The sequence below is a fragment of the Eptesicus fuscus genome, chromosome 12 (assembly GCF_027574615.1).
Source record: "Eptesicus fuscus isolate TK198812 chromosome 12, DD_ASM_mEF_20220401, whole genome shotgun sequence".
NCBI classification, from domain to species: domain Eukaryota; kingdom Metazoa; phylum Chordata; class Mammalia; order Chiroptera; family Vespertilionidae; genus Eptesicus; species Eptesicus fuscus.
In genome coordinates, this window is record NC_072484.1 from 61,676,401 (window position 1) to 61,703,736 (window position 27,336).

At 41.0% G+C, this 27,336-nt stretch overlaps 2 protein-coding genes and 1 long non-coding RNA gene across 6 annotated transcripts in view; 2 read left to right on the forward strand and 1 right to left on the reverse strand.

Annotated features, from left to right (window-relative positions):
- RAB31 (RAB31, member RAS oncogene family) overlaps positions 1-11,391 on the forward strand; it is a 119,726-nt gene extending 108,335 nt beyond the window's left edge. The window contains exon 8 of one of the 2 annotated variants that reach the window (XR_008557594.1): positions 7,950-8,000. Coding sequence is in view for 1 of the 2 variants with exons in the window: in XM_008159802.3 (XP_008158024.1) it covers positions 7,950-8,047 (98 nt within the window). In the remaining variant the exon portion in view is untranslated. Of the gene's footprint in view, positions 1-7,949 lie in introns of both variants that reach the window. The other variant, XM_008159802.3, reaches the window with a different exon arrangement.
- The window catches only part of LOC129150849 (uncharacterized), a 49,990-nt gene extending 26,339 nt beyond the window's left edge, over positions 1-23,651 (reverse strand). For both annotated transcript variants that reach the window (XR_008557598.1, XR_008557597.1), the window contains exons 1-2: positions 23,612-23,651; positions 13,827-13,886 (exon numbers count right to left, since the gene is read on the reverse strand). This is a non-coding gene — a long non-coding RNA (uncharacterized LOC129150849). The remainder of the gene's footprint in view (positions 1-13,826; positions 13,887-23,611) is intronic.
- Positions 20,733-23,194, forward strand: TXNDC2 (thioredoxin domain containing 2). Of its 2 annotated transcripts, XM_054723707.1 has the most exons (3): positions 20,733-21,078; positions 21,372-22,047; positions 22,228-23,194. In XM_054723707.1, the coding sequence occupies exons 1-3, from the start codon at positions 20,994-20,996 to the stop codon at positions 23,174-23,176; spliced, it is 1,710 nt and encodes a 569-aa protein (XP_054579682.1). In that variant the 5' UTR covers positions 20,733-20,993; the 3' UTR covers positions 23,177-23,194. The 2 variants fall into 2 exon arrangements, 1 of the variants encoding a protein (XP_054579682.1); XR_008557595.1 differs by lacking the exon at positions 22,228-23,194 and having other exon boundaries at positions 21,020-21,078; positions 21,400-21,472.
- Positions 23,652-27,336: the final 3,685 nt, after the last annotated feature.

Below are 27,336 nucleotides of genomic sequence, written 5' to 3' on the forward strand. Positions count from 1 at the left end.
CGCAAGTCATAGCGACCAGTTGTTAGGTTGTTCTGCCGTTCGGTCTATTTGCATGTTAGCTTTTTATTATATAGGATTTGCAATCCTGTGTCTTCTCATTGGCCCACACACAGAAGGGTCTCGAGTTCATTTCCCGGTCAAGGCATATACCTAGCTTGCAGGTTCATTTTTCACTGTGGTTGGGGCACGTGCACAAGGTAACCAACCAATATATCTCTTTCATGTCGATGTTTCTCCCTCTTTCCCTTTCCCTTTCCCTCCCTTCCACTCTCTCTAAAAATCAATGGAAAAAATATCCTTGGATGAGGATTAACAAAACAAAACAAAAAATGAAAGGGATATATCCATAAAATGGAATATTATCTAATGATAAAAACAAATGAACTGTGGTATATTTCCACAATGGAATACTACAAGGCTGTGAAAAAGAAGGAACAGTGCTATCAAGGGTTGCGAGGGGCTTGAAGGAAGGGAGGGATTACTAGGGAGAGCATAGAGGATTTTTAGGGTAGTGAAACTATTCTGTGTGATATTGTAATGGTGGATACATACCATTATACATTTATTAAAATCCATAGAATGTGCAACACTAAGATTCAACCCTAAAGTGAACTATGGGCTTTGATTAATAATAATGATCAATAATAGTCATTAATTATAATAAATGTTCCATACTAATGCAGGATGTTAAAATTAGAGAAATTTGGATTGGGGGCGGGGGGGGAGGATATGTGGGAACTCTGTACTTTATGTTCAAATATTTCTATAAATCTAAAACTCCCCCCACCCAATAGTCTATTTATTTGAAAAATAAATCAGTGTGTGGGGGAAGAAGACACCTTTGAATGGTCAAGAAGCCTAATGATTTTAGAGTCACTCAAACCCTCCATGTTTAAGACACTTGGTATTTTATTTTGGACTGACAGCAATGGTGACTTTCCCCTTCCTTCCCTCTTTGTTGGTGTATCACCTTCCTCCAGCTCCCTACACTTTTAACTTTGTTATTGTTTTTAATTTCTCTCTTTACCTTCCTACATCCAATCAGTTGTCACATCTGCCAAGTGTCTTGCTACAGTTCTCTTTCCATCTTTGTTTTCTACTTCCCTCAACTGTACCCAGAGGAAGGCTCTCTCTTTTTTAAATATATTTTTATTGATTTCAGAGAGTAAGGGAGAGGGAGAGAGAGAAACATCAATATGAAAGAGAATCATTGATTGGCTGCCTCCCGCATGCCCCCCACTGGGGATCGAGCCCACAACCCCGGGCATATGCCCTTGATCGGAATCAAACCTGGTACCCTTTGGTCCGCAGGCCAACGCTCTGTCCACTGAGCCAAACCAGCTAGGGCTGAAGGCTCTCTTAATCCCTGATCTGGACTTTGTGCAAGCCTTCCGACTAAATAATCTTCCTGTCTCCTCCTCCATTCATGCTCTATGTAGATGTTAGACTCTGTATTCTAATATTCAAGGTCATCTAGTAATTCCAACACTGTCCTCTTTACTGCAGCAAAAGAACAGCTACAGAGAGTGACCTCAAGTCCCACGTGTCTCCTCCACGCCCATTCTGTATTCTTAGGGCAATGTTCTCTGATTGTGAGCCGTGTTCTGTAGAGGACTCCACCCCGACCCCTGCCTTCTAAATGGAGAGGTTTGTGGATCCTTATCAAGAGTAAATACTTCCAAGTCCTAATAAACCTGGTCAATTTACTAATCTGAATGATTCAGAAAATCAGGATCAAGAAATGGAAGTTACACAGCAACTACCGGCACCACTAAAACTCAACAAAAGATAGCCACGCCAAGTAAATACTGGAACTGGGATGAAAGGAGAGAAGAAGTGGACAGGGAGGACTTACAGCTTGTGCAGGAAATGGCCGGTCCATCACACAAGGAGAGAGGACAGCTGCAGCTAAGCACGCTGTTTTATTTTTGTTGTGTGTAAAAGCATTACAGCCTCTAGTCCAGAATCATGATAATATTTATAGGCTTGGACTTCGTTTTTTTCACATATCACATTCCTGAGGAGTCATTTATAAAATCTGCTTTTTCTCTAGGCTGTCAACGTTCAGAAAAACTGGACTTCATAAAAGAGTCTTTTAACTTTTCCCAATCTTACACAATTCAAACCCTATGAAAATAAACACCCTGGCCTAGGGTTTACACCGAAAGATGCCTTATGGAGATTGTGTGCTCCGAGAACATTTTGTAAGAGCGGAAACATGCAGCTGATGCTCCCAGCCTTTTCAGATGTTTGTTTGGATATTTGTGTCCTATTCTTTGCCCTATGTAATTAGTACTAATTCAACAGTGTTCCCACGTGATCACCTTGGTACAAAATGCTATGGCCATTTTCCAGGACTATTTTTTTTTGCCTAAGTACACTTAACCTTTCAGTAAGTTCCAAACAGTTCAGACCATAAGATCCCAAGCTCTTGTGTTTTCACAGTGCCATTTGCTTCCTTCTCTTTTTAAGGTTATGACGTGGCTTTCCTCTCTGTCTGCCTTAAAGTGGAAGTGCTTCCTTTCTTATCACTGTTTGAAGCTGTATTGTGTGGGACACCTCCCGGGCTGAGTGTTCTGTAGAAGAGCAGGGCGGGTCCCAGTACCGGAACCGAGTGTCCACCATGGTGAGCCACTAGGCAGGGGTTTCTTCTCATGCAGACTCCATTCGAGCTGTGCCCAGAGCCAGGACTCCTTCCATTGTCATTAGTTCTTTCCATATTAGAAATAGCCATAAATCTGTATTGCATGGTAGTTTTCAAGTTACTTTCCCATGTGTTTTTTATAGGTGAGGAAAGGAACTCTTGGAGATACTAAATAAATGGACTAAGTTCACTAAACTAGAACACGGACTCTCAGATTTCAGAACTCTTTCTACCAGAGGAGTAAAATGATGTGTGAGAAAACTGCAGTAATTCTATTTTTGAGAAATATTTTGTTCTACTAAGTGAAATTTTGAATATTCTGAAGATAACAGAACCTGCTGCCTCTAAGAAGCTATGTTCAAAAACTGATTCAAAAAACATTGCTAAAAGTTTAAAATGAATAAGAGAGGAATCTCCTTGAGGCATTACTCAGGTCTTAACTTAATCTTGCATCCCTAACTGGTCTTACTTATTGTCTATTGAGGAGAGAAGTGCAAGGAAGGAAAGAGGGAGGAAAAAGGGGAGAGCAAGGGCGTGCGCTGACAGGCCTCCCTAACACTCCCTTTTTTCTGTGTGCTCTTTGTTTTCAGACTCATTCTACTTTTGTGACTTAATGAATATATTATGTATAAATATTTTCTGTAATTGGGGTACTTTTCATAGGACAAAACATGACACCAGGCTTGTAGAATAAGCCTTGTATAGCAGGACTAGAAGCCTAATGCTATTTTGTTGACTTTAGAGTTAACAACATAAGCATAGCATGAAGTTGATGTTAGTATAGGTATTGATTTTAATATTGCCAAAAATACTGATCAGTAAACAATACTTGTCTTAGTTAACTAGATCAATAGCTTGCACCAATTAGAATTATGATTTTGTCCCAAAATATTTCAGATGCAAATACAAAAGTCTGTATTGCAATACTTAACACACTCCGGAAGCACCTGAACTATTATTGATTGATTTAAATAACTTAAATAATGATGTATCTTGACACTATCATCCCTCCAAAACACCCTCTTTCAAGGAGTAAGTAACACTTGACTGGCAAGATTTGACTTAAATTAATCAGAGTATTGGTAGTCATTGGGAGCTACCCCTTCTATTTCTCACTTAAGATTTACAAAGTAGAAGAAGCATTTTGTTTACTTCCTTTTAATTATGACTAATGAAAGAACACAGCATGTCCAGAAGAGGAAAATACATACTTAACATTCTCATTTACTACTGGATCAGGAGTGAACTTTTTCGAGAATGGCCTGCAAAACTTTATATAGTTTTGCTAGCAATACGAAATGGCAGAAGCAGTAACTACAGGAATTATTACAACCCTTTTATCTGCTCCATAGTCAGATGAAGAGCCATTTATTTTGAATTTTGGGTAATTGCCAATGACCTTAATTTTTATACTTGAGCTTTGGTGAATGGCCACACCACCCAACCTACAGAACTCATTAATACCTTTGAAATGAACTATTTCTGCCTTTTGTGGAAATGTGCCTCTTCCAGGGCATTTCACTCTCTTTATGGTCCTTAGGCACCATCCAGTTGCATTGAAAGACTTTATCTTTGAAACTAGTTTCCCTTCCATTTCTAATTTCTGGTTTCTTAGTAAAGTAATATTCTAATTAGCTGACTTTAAAATCTCCTTATTTTAGAGTTAGCTTTCATGACTTTTTCATGGGGAAGAGAAAGTAGCATAGAGAGCTAATGTGGTACAGTGGGAAGAATATAGGCTTTGGGATCCATCAGAAAAATCAAGATGTCGTTTACAAAGAATCACCTGTGCCACTAATGGTTGATGTGACCTTCAGCACGTTATCTAAGTTTTCTGAGGAATAGTACAATGGTGATGATATAGCCATTCTGCCAGCTTCACAGGGCTAAGTGAGGATGGTGCCTATAAAAATCTTTGAAAACTGTCTAAACAAATATTTGTGATTTCCAGATCCTATTGCCTTTTTAAAAAATTGATTTTTAGAGAGAGGGAAAGAGGAAGGGAAAGGGAAGGAGGGAGAGAAACACTGATGTGTGAGAGAAACATTGACCAGTTGCCTCCCGTATGGGCCTATGTAGGGATCGAACCTTCAACCTAGGTATGTGCCCTGATGGGGAATCAAAGCCACAACCTTTTTTGGTGTACAGGATGACACTCCAGCCAACTGAGCCACCTGGCCAGGGCTCTGTTGCCTTTTTAAAAGTTTACATTTTAATCGTTATTGTTGAGAGTATTACAGATATCACCCCCTTTTACCCCCATTGCCCCTCTCTATCTGGTTTCTGCCCCACCCTAGGCCTTTACCACCCTATTGTCTGTGTCCATGGATAATGCATATCCTACCTAATAAAATGGTAATATGTAAATTACCATCACTCCGCTACGCCCATGATTGGGCCAGCGGGAGGCGCAGGGGGCGGGACTCAGGGTGGCCGGGGTAGCCGATTGGGCCAGCGGGATGCTGAGCTCGCATCGCCAGCGGCAGCGCGAGCTCAGCGTCTGTGCCATGGCTGTGCTGTGGAACAGAAGGGGCCTCTGGGGCAGCGAGCTCATCAAAAGCGGGGGAGCTGGGTGCCTGTCTGCTCCAGCACCAGTGGACAGGCACCCAGCTCCCCCGCGATCGAAAATGAAAGCGTGGGAGCTGGGTACCTGTCCGCTCCGGCACCAGGCCTTTCGAAAGCCAGCTCCCCCGCGACCGAAAGCAAAAGCGTGTAGGGGACCCTACATGTGCATGATTCAATCATGCACTGGGCCTCTAGTATGCATATAAGTTATTTGGCTAATCTCTTCCCACCTCCTTCTCCCCCCTTCCCTCTGAGATTTGTCAGTCTGTTCTGTTTCCATGCCTCTTGTTCTATTTTATTCATCAATTTATTTTGTTCATTAGATTCCTTGTTCATTTATTTTGACTTTTAGATTCAATTGTTGATAGATATGTATTTATTGCCATTTTATTATTCATACTTTTTATCTTCTTTTTTTCCCCTCTTTTTAAAGAAGACCCTTTAACATTTCATATAATACTGGTGTGGTGGTAATGAACTCCTTTAGCTTTTTCTTATCGGTGAAACTCTTTATCTGACCTTCAGTTCTAAATGATAGCTTTGCTGGGTAGAGTCTTCTTGGTTGTAGGTTCTTGCTTTTCATCACTTTGAGTATTTCCTGCCACTCCTTTCTGGCCTGCAATGTTTCTGTTGAGAAATCAGCTAATAGTCTTATGGGTGCTCCCTAGTAACTAACTGCTTTTCTCTTGCTGCTTTGAAGATTCTCTGCCTTTAACCTTTGGCATATAATTATGATGTGTTTTGGTGTGGTCCTCTTTGGGTTCCTCTTGTTTGGGATTCTGTGCTTCCTGGACTTGTATGTCTATGTCTTTCACCAGGTAAGGGAAGTTTTCTGTCATTTTTTAAAATAGGTTTTCAACTTCTTGCTCCCTCTCTTTTCCTTCTGGCACTTCCATGATGCTAATATTGGTATGTTTGAAGTTGTCCCAGAGGCTCCTTACACTATCTTCATATTTTTGGATTCTTTTTTTCTTTTTGTTGTTCTGATTGGGTATTTTTTTGCTTCATCATATTCCAAATCGCTCATTTGATTCTCAGAGTCCTTTACTGTTGATTCCCTGTAAATTATTCTTCATTTTAGTTAGTGAATCCTTCATTTCTGACTGTTCCTTTTTTTATGTTGTTGATGTTCTCACTAAGTTCCTTGAGCATCCTTATAAATATTGTTTTGAACTCTGTACCTGGTAGTTTGCTTGCTTACAATTCATTTAGTTCTTTTTATGGGGATTTCTTCTATGCTTTCATTTGCATCATATTTCTTTGACTGTATTTTGACTGCTTTCCTATGTTTGTTTTTATGTATTAGGTAGAGCTGCTATGTCTCCTGAAATTGGTAGGTTGGCCTTGTTTAGTAGGTGTTTTGTAGGGCTCAGTGGCTCAGTCTCCCCAGTCACCTGTGCTGGGCACTCTAGATGTGCCCCTATATGGTCTGTGTGCCTCTATTGCCTTTTTCTAAAGACAACTTTTTTTTTTTAGATAAAACTCACATACCTGATTATAGATAACAATCCTGTGTTATAAATTTCAAAATTGCTAAGAAACTAGATGAAATGATAATTATGCAATATCCTAGAGGCATTAGCTAACACTACAGAGATAATCATATTGCAATATTTAAATTATAAAGTCAACACCTTAAACTTACACAATGTTATGTCAATTATATCTCAGTAATACATTTTTAAAAATGCATGTGCCAACATTTCAACTATTTAAAGTGTATAACTCAGTGGTTTTTAAAATAGTCATAAATATATATGACCACCCTGGCTGGTTTGGCTCAGTGGATAGAGTGTGGGCCTGTGGACTAAAGGGTCCCGGGTTCGATTCTGGTCAAGGGCACGTGCCCGGGTTGCGGGCTTGATCCCCAGTGTGAGGAGTGCAGGAGGCATCCAATCAATGATTCTCTCTCATCGTTGATGTTTCCATCTCTCTCTCCCTTTCCCTTCCTCTCTGAAATCAATAAAATATTTAAAAATAAAATAAATATATGCAACCATCAGCAGTCAGTTTAGATTATCTTTATTATCTAAAAACAAAACCTCCACATCCTTTAGTTATCACCTTCCTAGACCCTCCATTACCTTTTTAATTTTTACTTTCTGTTTACTTACAGAGACTGTTGTAAATTTTTTAAAAATTAAATTAAGTTAAAATAGGATTACTTGTGGATGACATTAAAATACTGTTTCCTATGAAGAGTGTTTCTTAGGGCTTTTTAGTTCATGCTTCATGTGTATTGGTAGGATAAGGGGTAGCAAGCCAAGTGTTAGTAAATGATATTACAAAGAAGATTACAATACCCAGTCCAGTTCTATTTTAAGAACCAGAAAACACGAGGACTCACTGTCATTAGTGAAGTCCTGGTGCCACTGAGCAGCTTGTTGCAGTGGGATAGATCTGTGGGAAAGCTGGGGAGGAATGGGGGGCTGATGTTTGGGCCAAGAAGATGGGTGGGAACTTTTCCCTTTACTCAGAAGCACGAGGTTCCAAACCCAAGGAAATCCATATTATCAGGAAGCTGATTTTACTTTTCCTTAACCTTTGAAACATGAGCTTGATTTCATTCAGCAGAGCAATGACGTGAGGAAGGGAGGGAAGGAGGTGGGGGACAGAGTTACACCTGAAGCCCCTCTACTTTCCCACAAACATTACGTGGAGCTGGTGAAGCATGGTGACAATCTGCGTGTGGTGTCAACTGAGGAAAAGGAACTCAACCTTGGCCTCCCTTTTGTTCCAGGTCGCCAGATCCCACCCTTGGACCCCCAAGAAAATGGGAACACTGGAGCAATCAAACTTGGGAAGCAAACCATACCAGCCAGTCGGCGGTGCTGCTGACCGGGGCCCACGGCCCCCTGTACTTGAAGAAGCCAGAGCCACCTCCCTGTGCACTGCTGATGGACCCCATTCTCGGTGGCCTGGCACCTCACTTAGAGATAAGTGAGCTCGTTGGCTTGGCATCCTGGAAGGCCTGCAGGGAATGGGACAGGACATGTCCCTGGAAAAGTATTTGCAAAAACTCTGGAAAAATACACCACCTTTCATGCATGAAATGCACATGGGAGAAAAATGGATTTTAGATAATAAGTATAGTTGAGTTTTTGTTAAAAACCTTAAAATATTCTCAATTTGTACAAACATCATACTGGCTTATTATGTGTGTGAGATTCTAAAAGTGATGTTCCACTCTGACATCCTGTGTTCCCTAGCCAAATTCCAGTACCGTCTTCAGTGCCATTGCCTTTGTGAACTAGCCAGCCTTCACCGAAAGGCTAACTTAATTTTATTTAATTTAACCTTTTAGTGGAGTATAATTGGATGATCACTGAAGCTGTAGATTTGAGCTGTTATAAAAGTGGGAAAGATGTATTAGAAACTGTTGTCTGCATCTCTGACTTTTACTTGAGAACTTTTTTCTAAGTTTTAGTCATCTATAAACAAACAAATCAACTCTGACTAAAATATTGCATGTAATTTTGGGATTAGGAGGCCTGGTTTGGAAGAGTCACTTAAGGACTTACTGTATAAGCAGTGACAGGTGTAGGATGTAAATATTACTCCAGAGGTCACTTGGCATGCATCACCTCCCTGGTAATAAATTCCTACTCTCTTACAGAGGTTTAACACTACAGAGTGTTATCTTACTAATAGAATATGTCATGGCATCATATCTAGGGGGGGAAATTAACTGAAGGATAATATAGGGCAAACTTTTAATAATAGCCATTATTAAAAGGTTACAAGAAAGCCAGCCTAGGGAAGTACTAGCACCTTAAGATTCTAGACACCAATTGCAAAGTTGGAGAAAACATTTTAGAAGATGCCAAGCTTGGGGAAGTAGGTATTAGGGCTTAAGAGGGGTCTAATTCCGGAATGCCAATTAACTGAGTGTAGGCTTTGATTAAAAAAACAACAACACCTTCCTTTTCAGGTTCCCTGTCTGCTCAATTAATTAAAGATTTCTGAATTCAAAGGTAGTAAAGGGAGAAAAGTCATGAAGAGGAAGAAAAGCTATTTTTATTCCAAATTCGAATTGTGTTACCATTCTAATTTTAATAAAAACCTAGGCTCCAGAAGCAGTTGGTTTCCTATTAGGACTTATACCGGGTGGTGATTGTTAAAGGATATTCAGATCAGGGCCTTCTGTGGGAGCTAAGAAACTGTACAACAATAGTCTCAGAAATAGTTAATTGTACAGTGTGGTCCATGAACATACAAGGGCAAGCCAACATTTATTGAAAACCTACAATGTAAAAGCCAGGAGAGAGGTCATGAGCTGATTAAAGACTTCGAACTTTGAGTAACTCAGTGTGAGCTGCCACTTCACAGTCCTGTCACTTCTGTGTCCCCCGTGTTCTGATGCATAGAGACACCAATACCGCCATAGACAAAAAGGAAGAGTCCTTGAGAGACCAGGGCCAAGTTTACACTTCATGTGGATGGTAATCAAGACAATAGGTGGAAATCACAGATTAAGATTTTTTTGTTTGTTTTTAAAGCAAGGATATGTCTATTTGATGTTCTCCACCCAGCTTGGAAGAGTAGTTTGACAATCTTAGAATGTGAAGGTTGTAAACTTATTTTTGGTTCAAAAGTGCCTCCTAGCTCTCCCAGACAGGTACCTCAAAAAATGTTAGCAAGTGGCACTTGGGTGACTTTGCAGGGGTTTTTAGGGTTTTTCTCTACATTGTCAACATTATTGGTTAACATGATTCTGCTTGCAGGCCAAGCAATTACTATGCTTTTTCCAAAGTTAAAAAAATTTGGAATGAAAATTGAAATGCCCTCTTTCCAGGTTGCATGCAGGCTTATTTTGGAACCTTCCCTCATTCAACTGTCCTCGACAACCTGTGTTTCTCTCTAGACAGCCTCTCAGGTTGCCTGGCTAAGGTGGTACGCATCCCAGCTGAGAGCCACAGCTTTGGTCTGGGTCTTCAGTGGTTGCATTTTGCATACAATGGTTGGTCTTATCCTCCTGTAGTGAGCTGCCCACAAGCGAGGCCACAGTTTTATTTCAGAAGCACATGAGGGTGTGAAACCACTCTTTTGCCTTTCTGTACTGCCTTAAATATTCCAGCCAGTCAGATGACTAGATATAATCACTGCTTGGAGTAATTGGTGAAGAAGGCAGTGGCATTGGGGGACAGAAGCCTTTGCATAAACGTGGAGTCATCTCGGAAGGTAGATACTCGAGCCTTGTCCAGGCTTCCTTATCTTCTTTCTGCCTTGAGATTACTTCCTGGCTATTCTTATAATGAAACTATAACCAAGAAATATTATGTAAAGTCCTGGAAATTGCTGTTGCTCCAAAATGACAAATAGTTTCATGTGATATAACAATATTCTTCCCGTAATTTTCCAAAATTTGCTTCTTTTCCTCTGTTTTCCCCCCTTACATGTGTGGTATGATGTGTATTTGTGTAAATATGATTTCATATTTGTCACGCCAACATGTAACCCATTCCCCTGGCTGAGTTTGGCTCACGACTGTGTTATATCATGTAGGCATGGGTTCTCCCCGGGATGGTCCCCCAATGGAAAGCCCTCAGGTGGCAGTGGAGTCGTGCAAGCATTTTATGTAGGTACATAACTGACTTGCCATTTCGTGATTGAAAATGGTACACTGGGGTGCTGAGCATGCCGTTGTCTTGTAGATACAGAAGGCTGGAGAGTTAGAACTAACCCTTGGCCAACAAAATGGCTGTGCCCCAATGAGAACTGAAGTCCTTTTCTGGGGGAGGGTTAGATAACTGAAATGCTTTCTCTAAGATTGTGGCATGTGATGGCTGCATTAAGCTCCTTCCTGGGGACTCCGCTTCCATTGCTCTGCAATGCTCATGGGGAGTTGAGTAATGAGCTAGCTTATAAACGAAAGGGCTCTGAGCTGTATTCAGACCTGTTAGGTGTCTAGTTTATTCTTTTTACCATAATTGTTGAAACCAGACCCAGTGATCCTGTGCCAGTGCTCTGTTGTGTAAACACTCCTTTTTCTCATGTTTCTATAAAGAGCTTCTGTCTGGGCTGGACCCAGTTCTCATATAGAAGATGCCGCTGTAGACAGTTAGGACCTTTCCACCTTGTATTCATTCCGTAGTAAAGCATTGCCCTCAACATTGCCCAATTGTATCTGTTATTTTGGGTTTAACGACACTGATTCATACTAATAAAGTTTTTACGTTTTATCATGTTTGTCTTTTTCTTATTATCATGTTCAGTAGAATAATTTTTTAAAATTACAATCACCTCAGCATAGAGAATGGTGATTCACCAGGGAAACTTGTTTATCTGCACACATGAAGACACAGTTAAAGATGATCTCTGGCACTGTGCAATAGCAAAACGTCTTCCCTAAGGAAATTGTTAATAAAATGTGGCACAGCCACAGGATTAAAAACGATAGGGCAATTTAAATGGATGCAAAAGCTGTCATGCATCAACATGTGTCTCAAAACAGAATGTGAGCCCTGGCTGGGTAGCTCAGTTGGTTAGAGCATCATCACGATGCTCCAAGGTTGTGGGTTCGATCCCCAGTCAGGGCACATACAAGAATCAATCAATGAATGCATAAGCAGAACAACAAACTGATCTTTCTCTTTCTGTCTACCTTCCTTCTCTAAAATCAATTTAAAAACAACAACAGACAAAGCAAAACAGAAAGTGGAGTGCAGGGCCACTATACTGCATATCCCTAAGGGAGCCACTCATAGTGGTCTGTGATTGGAGCCCTTGGGAGCCGGGCAGTGCACAGCCCGAGCAGCAGAGCTGTGGTGTGGCTGAGTGCAGAAAGCAAGTTGAAGAAGTACAAGAGCATATAAACTTACACAAAACATGTGTGATGTGTGATGTTCATAAATGTGTATAAAAATAAAGGAAGAATCAGGACAAACATCTGCTTCATGATAGTGCTTACCTCTGGGGAGGAAGGGAAGTGAACAGGATCAGCGAGGAGAACACAGGGCATTTAACTAACGGTAATTTTATTTATTTCATGATATAAAAATCTGAAGCCAGTAGGACAAAACGATAGCATTTGGTAATTTCAAAGCGTGGGTTTCATTAGTCTGTATATTTTGCTGTATTCAATTTTTTCAAAGAGTAAATAGAGACAAATAATGAAGGATTAGGCTAGAAAGATTTCATAAGTGTAATGGCCAACTTAATGTACTCAGTACATTTTTATAAGGTTTACTTATTCCCATTCCTTCATCTCCGGGACCCACACCTGCCTGCCAACACACATCCTTTCTCCTAAGCACTTGTGGGTCTTAGGCTTTCTTTCTATGCAGAGCTTCATTTGGCGCATGGATGAACGTGCGGAAAAGGATGTGGAGAGGGAGGAGAGCAGGGTCTTATGTCCTTAGCATTTGAGTCATTTCCCAAGGCATATGCTGGGGAGCTGCTTTCCATATATAAGCAAACAAGAAAACCTCCCCAAACCCCTCACCACTTAGAGACTCAGTGTTCTGATTTTATAAGAAAACGAGCCATTATTCTGCATTTACTGAGAGTGGTTACACTTGGAGAACACTTCCTATTCAGATAAGGATGGCCCTGAGAGCAAGGCCTGCTGATTAAGGGAGGTGAGATACCTCATCCTAAACCCATGAGCATCCGTCTCCAATCACGTCTTCTCTAAAGTTTTGAGATGCTGCAGCAACATATAGTTCAATGGGCTTATGGTACAGATATGAAGCTACCTTCCCCCTCTTTTCCGGTGCCTATTAAAACCAAACAGATAATACCAAGCATTAGCAGTTATACTGAAAATGGCTACTCTCAAACATGCTGGTCAGAATATAAATTGGTTCGAGCTTTTTAGAAAGTGACCTCATGACATAGTAGCTGGCTTGCATAAGTGTAATTAATTAGTGATATGCACAGACTAAGGTGTTGGTCCTGTATCATTTATTGTGACGGAAACTTGGAATACAAATGTCCTATGCTCTGAAATTAATTAACTAAATTATAACATATTCCTAAAATAGAATAATGTGATCATTAAAAATTACAGTATTAGAAATAAGTGTTACTGGCCATAAAATTCAAGGGTACAAAAATATACCTCTTTCTATTTTCTGTAACAATTTAATTTCTACTTGATCCCCTATTCTGTCTAATACAGAAAGCTGAATGTAGTCAGACTTAGTTTTACCTCAATTGGGGCACATCTGAGAGTGAGAGTGAAGGGGATGCTGATAACATCAAGCTGGAACAACAAGAGTAAATCGAATAGTCCCAGGCAAACTGGGACATACAGTCTTTTTGGTTTAGCCTCCTACCCATGTAGCAAGATGGGCAGGAGCACTGGGGAGGTGGGGCAGAAAACTCTGGAGTTATTGGGTAAGTACCTTATCACAGCTCTCTTCATAAAATCATCCATCCATCCACCCATCCATCCATCCACCCAGTATTTGTGGAGGGCCACTGTGAGTCCATGCTAGACTAGCCCTCTATGCTCCATCAGATATGTGTAATTTCCAAGCTTACAAGGAAATAAAGATAAGGGGAAAGACCAGGAGAACAAGAATGACAGGAAGGAGCAGGAGATGTTCCTTCAAGGGCAGAAAGAGCAGCTTGACTGGGGAGGGTAGGAATGGGGCCTTGGAAATCAGCTCACCCCTGACTCATCATCAGATCCTGAACAAGTTTCTCCGTTTCTCTGAGCCTCAACTTCCTCCTGTAAAACAGGGATAGTGCCCACATCACCAACGTGAGTCAAGATTAAGTACATCATTGTGTAAGGCACTAGCACGGAGAACCTCGTGGCTGTGATTATGCCATAGCTTCAACCTTTGCCCTGGACTTGGGTGGAGTTCCTTTTGCTTGTCCTTCTGTTGCCACTTTCTTATTTTTGTTTCTTTCCTTGGGAAGCAATGTAGTATAGAGGTTAAGATAAAGAAATATAGCATCAGACACAACCTGAGTTTGACTCTAAGCTCTGTAATTTGCTGGCAGTGGGATGTTTGCCTAAGTCTCAGTTTCCTCCAATGTAAATGCAGAAAATAATTCATATGTACACTTATCCACAATTCTGAAATCCCAAAAGCAGAGATTTCTTTTTTTCTAAGTTTCATACAAAGTCATTTGGCAGTAAAACCAGATCTGAACTGATGTGATGTTCTTTATAGCCATTATTTATCCCACCAGGGGTGACTCTGCTGGATGTTCTGTAATAGATGCACTGTATTACTTTAATAAAATCCAAACAAAATTCTTAATTCTGAAAACATCTGCCCCTGAATTGTCACGTAGGTATTGTGGGCCCGGAATATCTCCCTGCCTTGCAGGTGTGTCATGAGGATTGAATGAGAAGAGGCGGGGGAAGAGGCCTTCCCATTGGGGAGCTCCAGGCAACCACAGGGGCACTGTTTACACGACTGGTTAACATTAGCCGCAGGGGTTTCACTGTGCAGAGAACACTTCTCCTCCTGGAAGGAGCAAATGCTCTTAAACAATAATAGCTAACATGAATATAGAGACTTGCCAGGTACTGTCGTAGGTGTTTTACATCATATTACCTCTTTTGTTTTCACACACCCCCTGTATGAGGCAGATATTATTATCTCCTTTCTACAGATGAGAAAACAGAGGCATAGGGGGTTAAGTAAATTGCCCAAGGCCATGGACTAGTAAGAAAGATCAAATTAAAACGTTAGCTACGCCCTGCCCCGGTAGCTCAGTTGGTTAGCATGTCCTCCCCATACACCAAGGTTTCGGGTTCCACCCCCAGTCAGGGCACATACAGGAATCAACCAATGCATGCATGAATGGGTGGAACAAATCGATGTTTTTCCTCTCTTCCTCTGTCTCTAAAATCAATACATTAAAAAAAAAATGTTAACTACAATTATTTTCTCCTTTTTAATTAAAATTTTTTCATGTATTGAGGTATAATTGACATAAATTTCAGGTGTACGAGATAATGATTAGATATTTATACGTATTGCAAAATGATCATCACAATAAGTTTAGTTAACATCCGTTACCTCACATAGTTACGCTTTGTTTTCTTGTGGTGAGAACTTGTAAAATTTACTTAGCAACTTTCAAATATATAATACAGCATTATTAACTATAGTCATCATGCTGTACATTAGATTCCCAGGACTTAAGCAGCTCTATACATATTTTATAACTGAAAGTATGTCCCTTTTGATCCCCTTCACTCATTCTATCCCCCAGTCCCACACCAACCACCTCTGGCAACACCCTCTTTTCTGGCTTTTTTCAATCAATATAATTTGGAGCTCTTTCCATATGTATCAGCATCTACAGATGTACTTTTTTTTTTTTAATGGCTGCATAATCATCATGATGATAATTAGCATTTATTGAACATTTGCAATATGCCAGCACTGTTCTCAGTGCTTCCATTTTCTCCTTTCTTTCCTCTCGTTATAAGTACTATAAATATAAAGGAATGAAGAAAGGGGAATTCTTGTTCATTGAATACTTCCTGTGAGCTACATACTTTCCAATTGCATCTCATTTTATCCACAAAACAGTCTGAGAAGGATGCACAACTGTTGTCATTTGTATAGAAGGAGCATGGAGAACTTAACTGACTTTCTCAATTTTGTAGTTAGTAAGAAGGGCAACTCCACTTATGCCAATGCCCATGCTATCACTCTTGCATCTCAGAAGGAAGTGTTGGCTGGGGAGCTAAGGGTTAACCAGCTCAGGCTGAAAGAGCTGAATCGCTCCATTAACTAGATTTGCTGGTTTCACTGAACTATTATCTGATCCCAAACTGCTGGAGTGACTCTCCTGGACCCCACTCCTCAGGCAGCTTGATTTATCTTTCCCATAACCCCGTCCTCAATGCTGACACGATCGTTCAGGCCTGACTGAAGTTCTTAACTGGCTTTTTGAAACGACTTCTGCATCAGAGTCTGGCAGGGTTGACTTTGTAGGGCCTAAGGCCCTGAATTTGCTTCTGAGTACCCAGTGCCAAAAGTGGTGTCCCTGGTTGGGCCTGCATGACCTGAGAGTGGCCAGTTTCCTCTGCTCGCCTTCACCTCGAATTCTCCCTAGATGTGTGTACCTATTGTCTCCTTTCCTTTTACTCCTTCCATCTTAAAATTCCCCTTGCACTGTTTTCCGCGACTCACCAACTTACATTTACGCACAAATTTTGATCAACTGCCATCCATCTCCTTTTCCCCATCCAGCTGCCCTCTTTTTTCCTTCACACTAATGACATTTTGAAAAGATAATCTTGATCTCCTACTTCTTTGATCTTCTATTCCCTCCTCCCTGGAATTTGGCCACTATCCTTCATTGTGCTCTTTCAAAAATTATCGGTGACTTACCTAATTGCACCACTGCTCACCTCTCTCTCCCCACTTCCCTGTGGACATGTGAGGCTGTTGCCCTCTCTTCCTGACACCCCTTTCCTGGTTTTGGGCCATGGTTCCCCTCACCTTCTTCACTGTGCCTTTGGACTTCTTATCTGCGTAAATGTAGCTACTCCCTGCAGATTCATGCTCCTGATCCCGCTCATTGTATGCCCCCTTCCTTATGATCTCATCTAATTTTATTATTTCATCGATTGCCTCTGGCTTCCAAAACTTGGTCTGGCCTGACTTCTTTTCAGGTATCAGACCTTGCTCCCAGCCGCCTGCTGGATGTGTTCAGCGGGCATCCTGCTTCAGGTAGCAGTGCCCCTCCAGGCACACAGACCCTGCGCCACCTTGTCACTGCGCACTTTGTGCATTGCATCCGCTCAGTGGCTCGGGCCTCACATGGGAGCGTCAGTTTCAGCTCCTCTCAAGCATCTATCAGATGATGTCATTCTATTTCTGGAATTTCTTGAACTTCCTAACCCTCTTTCCACTGTCCTAGTTGACTATGTTTTCTCTTAACTAGTGTGATTGTTTCTGAACAGCTCTCTTTGAATTCTGTGTTTGGTCCTCAAATCTATCATTGGATACGCTATCAGTGGATCTGCTAACATACAGATCACAGCATACCGATTTCTTAATACTTTCTGTGACAACTTATTGCAAATTAAATACAATCCCACCGCTGTAGCCTGTGGTAAAATATCCCTCTCCTCTGAGCCCAGCCTCTGTCCCTGCCTGCCAGCGGCTGTGGCCGCGGCTCCTGACACCTTCGCCTGTGGTTGCTCTCTCCCCACTAGGAAGGGCATCTCCATCTGCTCTTCTCTGCCTGGCAGTGCACCCAGCTTCTGGGGGCTGGGAAACACTCCTGGGAATTTTCCCTGGTCCTTGGCGGGGGAATAACAGCCCTTCTTCTAATGACTGTAGAGTTTGGGATAGCAGGTTAGTCTATAAGTTAAAGTCAAATAATGTTTTTTAAAGATAGTACTTTTTTGTTTTTTGCACTAAACACAGTGAATCTAGAATAAATTGTCATTTCTATTCTCTACTCTCAGTATTGTATCAGAGGACCAGGAAGTTAACTAGGTATTACTGTGGAGGGTCCGGAAAACAGAGAAACTCACTGCCTATCCGGTGTGGCTCAAGAGATTAGACGTCGTCCCATACACCAAGAGGTCTCCAGTTTGATTCACAGTCAGGGTACCTGCCCAGGTTGTGGGCTTGATCTCTGGTGGGGGGTGGCGGGGAGGGAATGCAGGAGGCAGCCAGTCGATGTTTCTCTCTCGCAGATATTTCTGTATCTCTTTCCCTCTCCCCTCTTCTCTCTAAAATCAATAAAAACACATTTTTCAAAAAAAGAGAAACCAACATGGCACTTCAGTCTTACAGTGAGTTTTTCTTGAGTGTCTGTGTGTTGCACGCCAAGCTAAAGACTGAGATGCCAATGCAATGCCCCTTGCTCTCAAGAAACTTGTACTGGACTGGGGAGGAAAAGTTTATGCCTGGTGACATCGTTCCACTAAATGTGTGGTGCTGACAGGAGGGGGCCAGGTGGTTATGTAACATTTCACTCTTTTTTGGGTTTAAACATTTGTTTTTCAATATTCTGATTTTGTACTTGGTATGGATAGTTTGGAAAAGTTTTATGGCAATTCATCCATTCATCTAACAATGGACACCTAGGCGTTTTCCATATCTTGGCTATTGTAGATAATGCTGTAATACATTTTCTAATTATTGTTTTTATTTAAAAAAATAAATACCCAAAAGTGGACACGCTAGCTTATATGGTAGTTCTATTTTTAATTTTTTTTAGGAATCACATACTGTTTTTCATAGCATTCTATGAAAATGTCTATTCTTGAAAACTGGGAAAATAGAAGGAATAGTAAGCAATTTACCAATCTGCCTTGACATTCAAAGCACCTAGAATGTTTTAGGAGTTTTTCCAGTGTTTGTTATTATAACACTGAGAAACTAGGTAAAAAATAATCCTCTGGTAGATATTTAAATGGATCAATGGCTTCATTTATTTCATGTGAGCCCACAATAACGTCTTTTGGATTGGAGGGATGACCTAAAGGAAAGTGGGATATTGTGCGTGAACCAGGTAAAACCCAAGAGAAACTGAATCCAGGCCTGTGCAATGACTTACACAGCCAATTGTTTTCTGATCACTTTAGCAAATAAAGTTATACTTCACAATATTAATAATGGTACCTGAACATTAGTGCTCTGAATAATTTTTATTTTTTTCCACTTATCTGTGTTTTCTAGTTTTTCTATTATGAATATGTAAGTAAAAAAATTATGCCAGTATGATAAATTAAAAAAAAAAGACCATCCTGTAGTCATTGTATGTGGTGGAAATGAATTTCCACACAGTGTTTATTCCAGCTGCTAGTGTGCTTCCCTGCACTGCAGAGGCTGGGAAACTAAATGCCACATTTCCTTGACTCCTTTGCAGCCGAGGTTCTGGATGTAAATTAAATTCTACCAATAGATGGACCTGCACGAGAAGGAGACCATTATCTTGCAGCTTTGTCCCTTTCTGCAGGGCCCCTGTGATGGGGACTGGTGAGGGACGCTGAAGCAGAACTCCAGCATTGACCTCTAGCTCTGAGCTGAGAGGGAGTTGTGGGGTGACTGACTCATTTCTGGATTGAAGCTATAGCAGAAAGTTCCTGAAGTCAACAGTTCTAGCAGTGACTTATGATTCCTTACCGTCCTGATATCATGAAGGCTGCAGCCCCCTTGGGAGGCCTGTTTTGCAACTAGGAATCAGCTCTGGACACCTTGCCTGAAAGCAGTCTTTCTAGCTATTTTATACAAATAGCTGGTTATTTGTTTTCTTGACAGAACCAGGACTAATATAACCATATTGCTCATGAGCAATTTGGGGGCAAGCTTGTGTTGAAAGAAAAAAACAAAACATTTCATGACAAGTTGATGAAGATTATTCAGAGGCATCAATATTTCAAGTTGCTTAGAATCCATCTGAATTGCAGAATGAAGAGCAGGAATAATTGGAACAGCTCTGCTGAACCTAAAACACAACTCACATCTCCAAGTATAAATGTAACGGGATCACAGTTCCTCACTTCCTCACTCATTGCTAAGATGTACAGATATAATGTGACTTTAAAATTTTTCTTGAGCGGATCTTCTCTTTCCCAGGAGCCTTATCTCAAAGGGATTTGAAGAGGGATGGTGAGGAGCAGGGACATGAAATTAAATCTATTTGTGGTATTTCAACTCAGAGAATACTTTCTCATTTTGGTAGCAATTTGGACTTTCCAATTCCTCCTATGTGGACTGGTTATTGCTGGACCCTCTGCCTCTGCTGGTCTGGTCCCTAGTCTGAGGACCACAGAGGACCCCTGATTACATCTAGGGGTTGGGGCACTGTGTGGTTACCTACTGGTAGAGCTTGTGCCTCTAGTCCTTGCTTCTGGTTGCAAAACCCCCTACACTATGGCTTCTTTGTTCCTCTTTGAAGCCTCTGCTGGTTCTCTGGCTTTCTCAGAACCCTCACAGCCCCACTGCGGAGTGTGCATGACTTCCGGATCCCTGGCATGTGCACGCCGGGTCACACCCTCTGCCAATGGCCCACACTACTGTGTTGATGGGGAGTCCATGTGGATGTGAGCCATTCATGGCCTTCCAGCTGGAGAATGAGGCCAATACTGCTCTGCTTTCAGCTGTCCTCCGAACACATCTAACCTGCATCTGTGCTAAGGTTTCCACCTGGAGAGAGGAGGCCAGGACGCATGTATCTGTTCTCTTGGTTCCCCACCTACCAGGATGGAAGGGCTGAGGTTTTTATTTCTTCCTCTAAATTAGGGAATGCCTTCTGTGTCACAATCCACTCCCATCCAAATAGCTCCAGCAGGACTTCTGACAGTCAGGCAGGGGTTGGCAGAGGAGGTGACGTGGTTAGGAGGAGATGGTTACAGTGGGTGAGTCATAAAGGGAAAACTGGAGCTGGAGAATCCTAGAGGGAGATTGTAGGAAAGTTGGTTTCAAGTTACCCATCCTGGACAGGGCATTTGGCAAACAGTACAACACAGTGTCGTATTGAGAGCGAGGCCTCGGAACCTGCCCCACATACTAGCTTTGTGACCTTGAGTGAGTTATGCAACTTCTCTCAGGCTCAGTTTTCTCATTTGCAAAGTGAGGGATCACAATGGTACTTACCTCAGTGGTTTGTTGTGTTATAGAAAATAATGCTTATGAACGTATATCAGGCCCCAGGCACAGCCTCATGCACAGTGCAACCACCATAACTGAGGCTGTCATGAAACTCTCCAGTACAGAGATGGAAAACCATCTGTAACTACACAAATATAAGTTGTTACTCATTATAAGATGTTATATTGAATAGGTTGGAAAAGTTGGAGGGCACAGCCTTGTTTTCACTATGAGACATTTATGAAGTAGGAATGGAAAGTGATGAAGCTGGATCCCCAGAAGAACTGAACATGAGACCTGACAAACAACCAGAAACACATGAAGGTGATCCTAATGGTAAGAGGGAGGGAGGGTATTGCCTTAAGGGACCTATGTGCTTTGGGAGTATGCAGTAGTGTAAGACTAAGCTGAGAAAATTGTAATCTAAAAAAAAAACCTACATAAAGGATACATGTAATCACATGATGCTTGGCCTTTTGTTGAATGTGATTATTCCAATTAATACATTATTCTAAGACTATGTTTGTGAGTTCTAAAGATGACACAGGTCTTCTTTGGAGTATATGATCAAAATTTGTTGGTTTTTTTTTTTTTTTTTTGCATTTTATTTTACCTGCTGTTTTGTTCAGAGATTCCACTATTACAGGTTCTGCCCAGCTATGTGACTCCTCTGGCCCCAGAGTTCTTGGATCCAGCACTCACCCAGAAAGCCTTTGCCCACGATGTCAGCAGCATACAGCACATGCCGGCAGAGAACTCCCAAGTTCCACAACCCGAGGACACGTTTCTTCCTGAGCAGGGTGGAGATACCAGCTCCTCAGCAAAAACCATGCAGTCCAAGGAAGGTGACACTCCCAGTTCCTCAACAAAAATCATGCAGCCCAAGCAGGGCAATACAACCAGTTCCCCAGGCAAAACGATCCTGCCTAAAGAGGGCAACATCTTTAATTCCTCCGGGAAAACCATCCTTGCCAAAGAGGGTAACCCTGCTAATTCCTCAGAAAAAACCATCCCGCCTCAGCAGAGTGACATCTTCAATTTTCCAACTAAAACTAGCCCCCCTAAACACAATGATACTCGTATATCCCCAGGAAAAAGCACCCTTCCTAAAGAGGGTAACACCCCTAGTTCCTCAGCAAAAACCATCCCATCCAAGCAGAGTGACAACCCCAGTTTCTCAAAAAAATCCATCCTACCCAAGAAGGACAACATCCTCAAGTTGTCAGAAAAAAACATTTCACCCAAGCCGGGTGACACCTCCAAATCTCCAGAAGAAACCATTCAGCCAAAGCAGGGCAACACTCCCATGCTATCAGAAAAGAACATTTCATTCAAGCCGGGTGTCACCTCCAAATCTCCAGAAGAAACCATCCAGCCAAAGCAGGGCAACACTCCCATGCTATCAGAAAAGAACATTTCATTCAAGCTGGGTGTCACCTCCAAATCTCCAGAAGAAACCATTCAGCAAAAGCAGGGCAACACTCGCAAGCTATCAGCAAAATCCATTTCATTCAAGCCGGGTGACACCTCCAAATCTCCAGAAGAAACCGTTCAGCCAAAGCAGGGCAACATTCGCAAGCTATCAGAAAAGAACATTTCACCCAAGCGGGGTGACACCTCCAAATCTCCAGAAGAAACCATCCAGCCCGAGGAGGACAACACCCCCAAGTCCTCAGAAAAAGCCATCCAGCTCAAGGAGGGTGACACCCCCAAGTCCTCAGAAAAAGCCATCCAGCTCAAGGAGGGTGACACCCCCAAGTCCTCAGAGAAGAAAGCCATCCAGCTCAAGGAGGGTGACACCCCCAAGTCCTCAGAGAAGAAAGCCATCCAGCTCAAGGAGGGTGACACCCCCAAGTCCTCAGAGAAGAAAGCCATCCAGCTCAAGGAGGGTGACACCTCCAAGTCCTCAGAAGAAACCATCCAGCTTAAGGAGGGTGACACCCCCAAGTCCTCAGAAGAAACCACCCAGCTCAAGGAGGGTGACACCCCCAAGTCCTCAGAGAAGAAAGTCATCCAGTTCAAGGAGGGTGACACCCGCAAGTCCTCAGAAGAAGCCATCCAGCCTGCAGAAGGTGACATCGCGGCAGAAGAAACGGTGGAGCTTTTGAAGGTCGACATGGTGAAAATGATCCTGAGCAAAGAGGATTTTGAGTTGGCGCTCAAGGAGGCAGGGGAGAGGCTGGTGGCCGTGGTCTTCTCAGCCATGTGGTGTATGCCTTGCAGGACCATCAAACCCCTTTTCTGTTCCCTGTCTGTGAAGCACGAGGATGTAGTGTTCCTGCAAGTAGATGTTGATGACTGTGAGGAGCTGGTGAAAGACCGTGGGATCATTTATGTCCCAACCTTTCAGTTTTATAAAAGAGAAGAAAAGGTGAGTGAGCTTTGTGGTGCCCTTAAGGAAGACCTTGGAACAATCATTGCAGAATTAAAGTAGTGCATTCTGAAAGCATTACAGAGAGTCAACTGTTCATAGCTTATGATTTTTTTATTTACAAAAAAAGAGGTATAACAAAAGTGTATATCCAAATGACAATTATAAATTGTAAATGTTAATTCTACTCCTGTCAACAACTAGTCAGAGCACTAAAGCGTAGTGTGACCATATTTTTCTTAATAGAAAACTGTGATATTAGAATTTCCTTTGGTGGAGATTGGAAGTCCAGCTGTCCCCTACTTTTTGATCTTGATTTTTTTTTTTCCCGCTCACCCTTAAAAATTCATCTCATTTCCTGTTAGCAGAGACATTGGAAATTTAGACAATTCTCTAGAAGTACTAATTTAAAGATGAGTAGAAACTTCTCAAGTTCACATATCTTTGGGATTTCTGATAAGATATTTTGTAAATAAAGAATCTGAAAGATTCACATACCATATCTAACCTTTTTCTTGTGAGGGGAGTGCTATGGAGCCCCGGGAAGTTCCATGAGCTTGCCAGTCCCGATTCATTGGTGGCAGAGCTGACACCAAGGCCATGCTTCCAGATTTCAAGTCCAGGCCTCTTTTTTACTAATTGGCACTCGCAAAGTCTGAGACAGAGCTCAGAACTCTGGTCTCTCAGGCCAAGAGCTTTATTATTCAGGTTTAAGTTAGTGTGATCCTTGGTGCCATTGTGACATCAGCTCCCTGGTGTCAAAGTTCCTGTTTTTTTCTCCTTGGTAACTAGGTTTCTGATACCTGTTCCCAGATATCTCAGAACACAAAGGCCCAGGTCTGGGCCATAAAAGATGGCTTGGTCTGTCATCTTTTCCACAGCAGCTATGTTCCAAAACCTCCGGTGGATGCCTAAAACCATAGATAGTGCTGAACCCTATATATATCATGTTTTTTCTATACATACATACCTTTTCACTTAAGGGCTTCTCTTTGACATATCTGATTGCTAGCATCCCTACTCTTGTGATCTGGGGCCATTAGTAAGCAAAATAAAGGTTACTTGAACACAAGCGCTGTGACACCTCAATAGTCGATCTGATAACCAAGCAGCTGCTCAGTGACAACTGCACGGGGAGCATGCAAAGTGTAGGGATGCTGGACAAAGGATGATTCACGTCCCAGGAAGGACAGAGGGGGATGGGATGAGATTTCATCATGCTACTTAGGACAATTAAAACGTAACATGAATGAATTACATCAACTGTTGTTTTTTCTGGGACGGTAGTATTGAAGAAATTTCTATCATAGGTTTTTCTTTATATTTAGGTTACTAAGTGATGACATGGACAATGACCTAAAGAATCCTTTAAAATAATTGTAATAGATTTTCAGGTGATTTTATACTATTCCTGCTGTAAGTCAAAGGAAGAAGGCAAAGCACAACTTCGCAAAGGGAATTCTGTTGGGTCAAGAAAATGCGGAGGAAACCGTGTGGCTCTCTGATGATCTAGCTTGATCCAGGGATAAAACCTAAACTACCAGAGAATCAATTGATGTCCTTCAAATATTCATCATAAACACCATTTTTCTTGACTCTTGGGATAACAGTCAAACAGTAACCAGGTCAAAGTTACATTCTCTGGCAGAAAGCTTGAATATGGACATTCTATTTTGCTCATTAAAAGAAAATTATGCACTTAAATGATCCAAGGAATTGTTATCACTTGTAATATTTAACATGAAGGAGAAATAAGATTTCTAATGAAAAGGAAGATTCCAGATAGTCATATTGGTTGTGAATGATGATAATCTAACGAGAGCCTTAATAAGAATTAATGGAAAACTGTTTGAATTGATAACAGAACTCAACAAAGTGACAGAATTAAGAGTAATAGCCCAAAATCAATGGTTTCATTTGGACTCAATAACAAATAATTGGGAGTCATTATGGGAAAAGGTCTCATTCACAATAGTGAACATAAAATGAAAATATAATTAAAATAAATTACCTAACAGCAGTCCTAAGAACAGTAAGGATTATTAAGATTAAATGTAAAAATTCTGAGAGGTATACAACAAGAAGCTCTGAATAAGTGCAATACGGTTCATTTCCCCCTTTGAAGAAAAAAAATTGAAAGATGTTGATTTTTTTTTTGCTTAATTTAGTAGATATACTGTAATTACAAACCCACATCTCAATGAGATCACTGGGAGAAACTGACAAACTACTTAAAATTCACTAAAAATCATAGCCAAGAGTAGGTACGAAAAAGTCTTAATTGAGAAGTAATGAAGAGCAATTTACCCTATCAGCTAGAAAAAATGTATTATTAGTATGGTAATTGTAGTGACACCGATAATGGTATCGATGAAGGAAAAAGACAGCAATGAAACATAATAGTAACCAAGAATCAAAATTTGGTATGTAGGTAGTAATATATGAAAAAGGAAAACATTTGAATTTGATGGAATATGAATGGATTATTTTTAAAAACTTGCACAACAAAATTTGGACATTTGGGAGAAAAACCAATTTACATCCTGTTTCTATACCAGACACTAAAATAAGTAAAAGTTGGATTAAAGAATAAAAAATAAAATATGGAATAATTTTTAAAAATTGAAGATTTAGTTAAACATTTATCTGATTCATGAATTAAAAAATTTTTATAAATAGAAATGCAATTAAAGAAATAGATTTGAACATATAAAAAATTTAAGCTTTCTCATGCCAAAATATAAACAAAGTTAGCAGGAAACAAAAAATTGAAAAAAATTTGCAAATGAATGACTTGAGATTCAATGTATTTATTTATTTATTTATTTATTTTAAATACATTTTTATTGATTTCAGAGAAGAAGGAAGAGGTAGAGAGAGAGAGAGAAACATCAATGATGAGAGAGAATCATTAATTGGCTGCCTCCTGCACGCCCCTACTGGAGATCGAGCCCGCAACCCGGACACGTGCCCCTGACTGGAATTGAACCCAGGACCCTTCAGTCCCCGGGTAGACACTCTATTGACTGAGCCAAACCGGCTAGGGCTCAATGTATTTATTTATAAGAAAGTACTCCTGTAAATCAGTAAGAAAAAATAGACTACCACAATAGAAAAAGAGTGAAATCAAATTGATAATAAACATAAGGCATTTTTACTGATAGATAAGAAAATATAAACAAAAGTCAACCAGACTTTGATAGTACAGCCAGCAAGAATGTAGGGAAATAGTGCTACTGATGAGTGGTAAGACTGCCACAGACCCTTCTGGATTATAGCATTGTAACAAAGGTGCAGAGAACTTGATGAACTTTAGCTTTTGTGTAACTCTGCTAGGGCTGCCACGACAAACTATTACAGACTGGGGGACTTTAACAGCAGGAGCTAGGGGAAAGATTTATATGGAGAAGGTGTGGAAAGATAGCAAGGAAATTATTTGACTGACCAGGGCTTACAGCCTAGTTGGCTGTTTGTGTTTGGTTATCCTTAGGTTTTGATTTTTTTTATCTTGAGGCATTGTAGGCTTAGGTTTTAGTTTGTTTATGTAGGCCACCAGGGTACTAGGGTCACTACAGTCTAATGGACTCCTTGTCTAGTTAATTTAGGAAGGGTTACAGTCTACTGAATTATCCTGAAGCAAAGGTGTGAGGGTCTTGATTATATGCCTTTTAATGGTGTGGATTTCTGAACTTCATTTATTAGATGGAGGGCCTTCCTTCTATCAGTCAATGTGGTGGGAGTGAGGAATGAGGAAAAGAATGATTAGGTTTTCCAAATTTTCTGGGGAAAGTGGAGGGAGTGGGGGAGAGAGAGAATTAAAAGTAAAAATGTTAAAAAAGAATAATCCCTATTTGAGCAGTAGATGAGCAGATAAAACAGCTATGATACATTTACACAATGGAATACTACACAGCTGTGAAAAAGAAAATGTCACCCTTTGCAACACCAAGGGTGGACCTGGAGAATATTATGCTAAGTGAAATTATCCAGTCAAAGACAAATACCATATGATTTCACTCATATGTGGAATTTAATGAACAAACTGAACTAACAAGCAAAATTAAACAGACTCATAGATAGAGAGCAGGCAGACATCTGTTGGGGATGGGTAAAGGGATTGAGCAAAAAATTTTAAAAAAGAGAACTTATGGACATGGACAACAGTGTGGTGATTGTGGGGAGTGGAGTGGGGAAGGTGGTGGAGGGTTTGGGGGGGATAAATG

Bases quoted from the DNA above. Each gene is read 5' to 3' on its own strand.
- TXNDC2 (XM_054723707.1), top strand. From the start codon at position 20,994: ATGGAAAGTGATGAAGCTGGATCCCCAGAAGAACTGAACATGAGACCT. The intron at 21,079-21,371 runs GTAAGAGGGAGG...TGTTTTGTTCAG, and splicing joins ACATGAAGGTGATCCTAATG to AGATTCCACTATTACAGGTT. The intron at 22,048-22,227 runs CATGCTATCAGA...GGGCAACACTCG, and splicing joins CCAAAGCAGGGCAACACTCC to CAAGCTATCAGCAAAATCCA.